This window comes from Palaemon carinicauda, chromosome 1, assembly GCF_036898095.1.
Source record: "Palaemon carinicauda isolate YSFRI2023 chromosome 1, ASM3689809v2, whole genome shotgun sequence".
NCBI lineage: Eukaryota > Metazoa > Arthropoda > Malacostraca > Decapoda > Palaemonidae > Palaemon > Palaemon carinicauda.
Genome location: NC_090725.1, coordinates 151,388,231 through 151,396,865, shown reverse-complemented (window position 1 = coordinate 151,396,865; position 8,635 = coordinate 151,388,231). Strand labels below are relative to the sequence as shown.

General features: G+C 38.4%; 1 protein-coding gene across 1 annotated transcript; it reads left to right on the top strand.

Annotated features, from left to right (window-relative positions):
• Positions 1-5,648: 5,648 nt before the first annotated feature.
• LOC137618483 (zinc finger BED domain-containing protein 5-like) lies at positions 5,649-7,767 on the top strand. Its single transcript, XM_068348673.1, has 3 exons — positions 5,649-5,687; positions 6,828-7,331; positions 7,681-7,767. Exons 1-3 carry the CDS (start codon positions 5,649-5,651, stop codon positions 7,765-7,767), a joined length of 630 nt encoding a protein of 209 aa, XP_068204774.1.
• Positions 7,768-8,635: the final 868 nt, after the last annotated feature.

Here is an 8,635-nt window from a genome sequence, read left to right as displayed (position 1 = left end):
TATGTAGAGATAGATAGACTGATGTATACTAATATATATATATATATATATATATATATATATATATATATATATATATAAATATACTTATATATATATATATATATATATATATATATAGACATACATATATATTTATATATAGATGTGTTTTATATATACATTTAGCTTTGCTTATCTATTTATATAGATAACGCTACTGTTATTCGTATAAATAAACTGTATTGAATGTCAAAACAAGAATTTACTGGTCACCAGAAATGACCCTTTTGGCAGGTGTCTAATAAGGTTTGATCTCCGCACAGTAAACAACTTGATAACTGCCCAGGTAGCTGGTATGGGAGTGTCATTGTTTTTTAAGCCTCTATATGTATGTTCGTAGGTTTTACTTACGCTATAAAATATAAGGAAACCTCTCTAAATAAATCAGTCCTCTGAAGAAGTATCACGAAATTAGTCAGGACTTAATCTTATATTTCGTATTTCAAATTATCCTGTGGTTTTTCTGCATGCATATATATATATATATATATAATATATATATATATATATATATATATATATATATATATATGACAAAATGTTTATATAGCACCTAAAAAGCTTAAAGTATCAATCTAATGGCGAAAGTTTTGAATCCATTGTCATCAACCGTCAGTCAAAACTAATAACGACAAATTTATTCATTGACCATCAAACATTTTCGAAAGAGTTAAAATTGTCTTGACCTCCTTTAGTAAAAAGAAGATTGAAGGATAAGTAACAAACGTTGAAAACATAGTTTTTCCACTTATTATGAATTTGATTATTAATATCGTTATTTGCAAGTACCTGCTATCTAACAAAAAACAGACAATCGATTTAATAAATAATCTACGAATCGCTGCACACTCTTTTGCCCTTCTTTTATGATATACATGTAAATTCTGTAAACATATGTGTACAATGAATGAATGCATTAATTATATCTTGAGTAATAATTGACATCGATTGCAATAAGGTTGATTAAATAACATCCATTAAATAGGATACATATTAATCTAATTAATATTAATATATGATGGATAATTTCTTAAGGGCAATAAAAGGGGTTCTTTTGATATGACCTGAAGCATTCTGGCGAGGAGGAGAGCTTCAGAGAAGAAATGATCCATGGAGTCCCAAAACTGGGACATTCAATCAACAAATTTACATCAATAAAGGGGGCGTCACAATCTTAATTAATCACTTGTGTCCTAAACGGGTGTGCTCAATGTGGAGTCAAGAATTACATTATCCCACCATAAGATCATATTGTTATACTTTCATGGATATATGCAAACTGTGATATCTCCTAACTAATTCTGATCCATAGAATTCCAATGACGTTGCCAGATAGAATTCATAGATTTTTTTTTTTTTATATCTGGTATGAACTGATTGTGCTAAAACATATCCTTAAAAGTATTCTATGGGGATGTAATTGGGCAAAAAGAAAAAAAAAGGTTATATACAAAGATTATTATGGTTTACAACAGGTTTAGCAATATAAGATAAAATACTTCACACAAATTTTAAAGTTATTAAGATATACGTAATCAATTCAAATTTATTTTCATCCGATAAAGTTTAGGCAATGAATAATAAAGATGATAGCTAAATGCATGGCATCTCTTCGAGAAGTTTCATAGACACCAATTTATTGTACAAATCGTATTAAAGTTCTGCGTGGTATTATGAACATGGATACAGGTAGGTGTTTAGTAATCACCTGATATGCATTTTAGTTGCGATAAAAGAAAAAAAAATGTGATTTTTATTTTAAGCATTACATCGAAATGTAGCCTATAACTTTGATTAAATAACATCTTGACCAAACCATGGTATAACTGAAAAAAAAAAATAAAGTGGCATTAATATTAAAAATATATTAGGTTTCTGACCAATTTACGAATGAATTATTGTAATTTTTCATGCTTTCATGAAATATAACATAAGGCAATAAGTATACCAAAAGACTCGATGGACATCGAGTTTAACAAATTTAGTAAGGCCGGGATTTTCCTTTCTTTATCTCCACCTATGGTCTCATTTGTCTTCAACTCTTGTCTTTTATCCCGTCGACGTCCAATCTTTTCAGTAGCTGACATACACGCACTTTATAACAAGCACCATTATTCATTGAGCATTCAGTTTCTGATTTCGATTAGCTTCCATTTTGGATTCACTCGGGTCTCTGTCCTTTATCTCTACCGTTTCCATATTCTAATGATTGTAATTCATTTCTCTCATGTTAAAATAAGATATGAAATATAGAATATATATCATCTTCCGTAATTGTAGCTGACATCCTACGATATTCTTACAAATAGAAAAGGTAAATATATTAATCGCACGTTCACATGACCTTATAATGAATGTCCATGAAGGCTCTCTAATCTTGAAACTACGTAACATATTTGAATTATGTTTATTTTACTACATTTTTCTTTTTGGGTACATTATTATACAAATTTTACCGATATTTTGTGCCATCTTGGAAGATTATTAAATACGAATTAATGATTTTTTTTTTTTTTCAAAAGCCTAACTTTAAGTAAAGAGAAAACAAAAATGTATACAAATTGTACATTATAATATGTGTAGAAATATTATTCTATCGTATCTCGCATCAAACTATTCACTGTAAAACTTAATTTAGCTGTTCATTAACTTCCGTATTCATAATGATATCAGGTTTTATGAAGCTATAAACTGATAAAACAGATATTTATCATTAATTTTTACTATTTTTTTTAGCCATGCAGTTTTCGTTATTACATGTTTGTAAAAAAGACATATCAAATTATTCCTGCTATATTAAATATCTCTAATATTCTATCCAAATCCATTATTAAATTAGGATTTATTATGAGCTAAAGAGGTTTAACGTAGATTTGTATGATGTTTATTATTACCTTTGTCAATGCGTAGGTTTAGTATTCGTACGTGTCAGTTTGTTTATGAGCAACTTTAGGCCTACACAAAACTACAGTACCAATTTTAACCAAACCTGGTAGTCATGTTGGATATGACTAAAGGATAAACTTGTAATATTTTGGCAAAACTACACCAAAGTACAAGTATGCAGCAGTAATTTCAATATAATCGGAATATTATTATTTGGTTTGTGAGTAAAATTACGCAAAAACTACTGAACTTATTTCAACGAAACTTTGTGGACGCATTGAGTATTAGCCAAGTTAATTATCTTTTGAAGAAAATTTATCGAAATACAATCATGCAGTGGACTTAGGAGTAAAATACGACTGCTTGCCATGGCGAAGCCATGCTCTCTAATGAGGGCCCATCGACTATTATGCATTTCAGGTCGAAAAGAGTTTTGTTTCTTTAATATGTCCTATACTAATCACATGATCAGAATGGTACCTAGAAAAAAAAAAAAACAGGCTTGAGACCTTTTCCTCTTTTTTGATACTTGCACTGGCAAATCATGTTGATTAAGGTGTTTACTCCTGACCTAATGAAGTCTAAACCAGGTGAATCGGGTTAGTAAGTAAAGAAATTCAAATACTTCCACTCCCCCGTCCTTCCCCTCTCCTTCCCTCCCTCTGTATTGACCCTCCTCCTATCCCTCCAATAACCCCCTTTCCTAGTCTAACCGGCATCGTTTCTGCCTTTTCTGTAACCTTTTATATTTGTTAATAACTAATGGAATTGATATGTTGGATTAGTATTATAATTCTCATTAATATTCCATGATATTGTTGTATTTCGTCAGGGTGTGTATAGAGTTTATAGCCTTTAGCCTATATATCCAACTTGATGAACCTGCACTGAGGGGTTGTTAAATTCATGAAGTTTCGTGTGATATATTGCTGGGACTTGCAATTATAAGATATTCAGATATCTAAAACCAAGATTAAGTCTTCTTTTAGGCGTAGACAGCATATATTTGTAACGAGCCGAGAGAAGGTTGTGACTCAAAGGCAGGATGAAAGCAACTGAATAACTTTATTACAGAACACTCGCCTTTATATACAAAAACTCAATGTAGCAGGAAATATCCTGTTCAACCGATACCGCACCGGTTAACAGTTAACGGTGAGAAAAACAGACACGTTATTTCAAGTTCAATGTTAGTGCGAGGGGAGAGCAGAGATACAAGCATTATATATACACAAAATGAAATGTCGTTATTATGTACGATCGTGTGACAAACGGTGGGTACATGGCTCTCCCCCTAAAAATGACTTACTGTACATGTTAAATAGAGCGCTCTGATCTAGAGAGGCGAGCTGTAGGCGAGTCATCGGGATCAATGGAGACTCGGTCTTCTTTGCTACGAATGTTTAGTAGGAATGTTTTCGGACTGCGTCGGCTCACAAGGAAAGGGCAAGTGTAAGGGGCGTTAGCGGTGGCTTGCTAGTGTCGTTGCGTAGGAAGACGTGCATTGCAGAGTGCAAGTCTGTCGGTATGTGATGCTTCACTAGGGGCTTGCAAGTCTGGCGGCATGGAGTAAATTTTCCCACGACGTGACGTATGCGCTGGAGATCGTTAGAGGAGGTTGCAGAAGGGAAAAATTCGGCAGGGACGACCAACGAGTCCCCATGCACCATTTCAGCTGCCGAGACGTCGAGGGCATCTTTAGGAGGGGTCCTAAGTCCCAGGAGGACACAGGGAAGCTGACTAAACCAGTTGGAATCCTTGCAGCGGGACATCAAAGCTTCTTTGAGGGTGCTATGAAAACGTTCAAACATTCCATTGGCAGCCGGGTTGTAGGCAGTTGCCTGATGTATGGTGATGCCCAGGAGATTCACTAATGATGTCCATAATTGAGAGGTGAAAGTGGTACCCCTGTCAGAAGTAATATGCTCAGGGATACCAAATCTTGCAATCCATCCTGAGAGTAAGGTAGATATACATGAGGAAGACGTTGCAGTTTCCATGGGAACGGCTTCAGGCCAACGAGTGGAGCGGTCGATGACGGTAAACAGGTAACGATATTCTTGTGATGTGGGTAGGGGGCCTACAACGTCAACGTGAATGTGTGCGAAACGACGCTGAGGTTGAGGAAAGGTGCCCACTCCTGAATCCGTGTGTCGATGTACTTTGGAAGTTTAGCAAGAAGTACAGGCAGGAGCCAATCCTTAGTATCCTTAGAAATGCCGTGCCAAATGAACTTCGTCTTCAGCAGCAGTGCAGTAGAACGGCACGAGGGATGTGAAAGGCCGTGAATGAAATCAAACACCTGCCGGCGCATGGGAACAGGAATCCAAGGTCACGCTCTACCAGTACTGACATCACAGAGGAGGGTGGTGTTGGAGTCTTCCAGGGGGAAGTCTTCCCAATGGAGGGACGTGCAGGATGTCCTATATGCTTGATACTCTGGATCCTGAAGAGTTCCCTTGGCAAAAGAGAACGACAAGCACCCGTGTCTACCAAAAATCGCACACCCCGTTCATGGATCGTGTAATAAGAAAAGATTAGAAACACGGGAGGCCACCGCCACAAGCGATGGCCTACTTACACGTTTTTTGGCCTCTGACAATCCTTGGCATATTTCTTCGCGGTTGCCCCGAATCTGTTGTGGTAGTAGCAAAACTGCGTCGTATGGGGGCCAGTAAGTGGCTGTAGAAGTCATTGGTTGGGGCACGAGCGAGTGGTGGATGGTGGATTGCTTTGTAGCCACTTTGGCGCGTCACAGGGTAAGTGTGTATGTCCTACGGCATTCATATCAGTTTCGGTTGACGTTGAATAAGCGTCCTCTTCGTCAGGAGTGGAGCCGTTGATGGAGGTCTTGAAGTGGCTGTCCAAAAGAGTATCGGCTTTGGTCATCAAGTCCTTTGTGGGTAAACTATCGACATCGGGTATGGCAGCGCATACAGGTTCGGGTAAACCGCGTATCTAAAGGGCACGAAGTTGGTTCACCTCAAGAGGAGAGCCGTCTGCGGCAGGTTGCAGGCGAGCGATACTGATCATTTCCCTAAGGGCGAGTGAAGCCCTTTGGTCTCCCAACGGTTGTTGAGAGAGCTGAAAAAGCTTCGCTATACGGGCGGCTGGCAACGGCGAGTACTGCTTCAGAAGGTATGTTTTGAGGGCGTCATATTTCCGGGAATGTGTCCTCGGGTATCGCCGTAAGTTCTTATAAATGGGTTACCTTATCTGCTAGTGCCTCTTGTATCTATACCTATTAGGACAAAAATAGTGATTGTGATAATATTTGTGTTGAAAATTATACTAATTATGTTAATGATGAGAAAAACATGAAAAAAGTTCATCTCTCTCTCTCTCTCTCTCTCTCTCTCTCTCTCTCTCTCTCTCTCTCATATGAAATAAATATCACCATCAGTTGGAAAGTTAATGAGATCATTGAATAAAAATCACAAATAGATTATTCATAAGTCATTACTGTCAAATATCAGATCATCCTCATCATCACGGTTTATGGTGGGGATTATAAGGTGTTACACCTTAGATCAGTGGTTCCCAACTGGTGGTACGCGTACCACTAGTGGTACGCGAGGGCCTTCCAGGTGGTACACGAACACTTTCGGGGTCATGAACGATTTTTAGGTATATTTTACTTCACAAAGATGTGTACTGCCTAACACAAGGTAATCTGGTAACGATTTGCAACTGTTGTCACACTCCACCTACTGGTTCCAGTGGCCCACCGTTAAATTAGGTCCTCCATTAACTCTCGTAGTTGCCTACGATCGCTAGCTACTTCAACTAAAACTTGGTCAACTCGTTTTTAACCAAATTTAAATGTGAATACTCGACTGTTTAAGCCCCTCTGTGAAGATTTTGGCTCTGACCACATCTGTCTCCTCTACCACACATAGGTGCGCTGGATCTCCCGGGGTAATACGACGAGGCGTCTCTTTGAACTGAGAGATGTACTCCTCGTATTCTTCAAGGAGAAGGAACGGGATTTTCAGAAAGATCTGGAGGACGAGGAGTTTATCTCAAGGTTGGCCTACCTGTCAGACATTTTTGGAGCCCTCAACCACTTAAACTTGTCGTTCCAAGGGCCCGACTGCACTGTCACAGAGTTCATCTCGGAGCTGGGAGTGTTTGTCCGGAAGCTGGATCTGTGGATGAAGAACGTGGAGAGCAAATGTTACGGAATGTTCGAACTCTTGATTACCCTTGAGAGGGAGCCCACTGATGAATTTGACCAAAAAATCGTCCATCTCCTCTCACTGCTCAAGACTGCATTGAAGCATTACTTCCTGGACGTGACATGTTGTGCCTACGTCGCCAATCCGTTCTCCGTTGATCCAGCTGATCTGACTGTTGTGACCGGGGAACAAGAGGAACTCATAGATATCCAGGCTGACGAGACAGCAAACACAAAGCACAAAGAATGCTTTCCTTTAAACTTCTGGGTGAGCATGGCCTCCTCGTACCCGACGCTAGCCCGTCACGCTGTTCCCCAGCTACTGATTTTCCCCTCGACGTGGGAGTGCGAGCAGGGGTTTTCAGCCTTCATGGCCATCAATTCGAAGAGCCAGAACCGTCTTGCTGCGCCCGGGCATGATTTCTGATGTGCTGTGAGCAAAGTCATGCCCCGCATTGACCAGCTGGTGGAGAAGAAGCAGATACAGCCCTCGCATTGAGTTGTTGTTTTCTTAGTTAATTTGCATGTTATATTTTTACAATTATAGAAATAAAGTGGTATCTGATCGAATTTAGTTTCTCTGGAGCCAAGTGGTAGGTGGCGACTGTACGGGACCTCCAAGTGGTACTCGATCACAAAAAGCTTGTGAATCACTGCCTTAGATCCTGAAAATCAAGTGAAGTTCAGATTGCAGAAGGGGGTATGGCATTGTTTATAGCAGAGCATACTTCTGTGTCAACTTGCGATCACTTGAACGATGTATGCAAGGCATGCCTCACTGATAGCAAAATGCCATCAATCACATTGATTAAGAGATCGAAGTGTAGCACTATCTTAAAGAATGTTTTGTATCACTCAAATACAGAGGTTGAATGAATTTTCAGCTAGATGAATCTTGTGAAAAATAAGATAAGAAATAGAATGCAGACGAAAATGATGAATGCTATTTTTGGGATCTGTTCGGAGCTAAAAAGGCATGCAAAAACCTGCTTCAATTATGAAGTACAACCAGATGATTTGATTATGATTGGAACGAAACCGACATACAACAATTCCACTGAGGGAACATCCCAAGAAGCTCTAGTAGTTCACGAAGAGGGTGAGGGACAAGAGGAACCATATTTAATAATAAAGGTAAACATTGAATTTATCTCTCTGTACATAAGGTATCGAGTTCCATATAAGATTTATTCTCATCTTTTTTAACATCAAAGGGCAATATTCATGTGCATTATGTATGTGTGTGCTTTTTAAAGATAGATATAGATGTAGATACAGATGTATGAACTATATACAATTTTACACACACACACACACAAGGTACATACAGCTTAGTGTTGATTTTTTAAGCTCTGTAGAATATCCTGTTAATCTAGCGGGTCAAAGCCCAAATCTAGCGGTTTTTAGGCTTCTGGCTACCAGGAACTGAAAATTGTTGATGGCAACACTGCTTTTAGATCACACACTGATCGAGGCTACCTGATTTCCTACTAAAAGGTTTATACTAGGTTTGTCAACAATAAAGGTAGC

Excerpts from the sequence above, each read along its gene's own strand:
- LOC137618483 (XM_068348673.1), top strand. The coding sequence starts at position 5,649 with ATGGTGGATTGCTTTGTAGCCACTTTGGCGCGTCACAGG. Across the intron at positions 5,688-6,827 it reads CCACTTTGGCGCGTCACAGG|GTGCGCTGGATCTCCCGGGG; the intron begins GTAAGTGTGTAT and ends TACCACACATAG. Across the intron at positions 7,332-7,680 it reads ATATCCAGGCTGACGAGACA|TTTCTCTGGAGCCAAGTGGT; the intron begins GCAAACACAAAG and ends GATCGAATTTAG.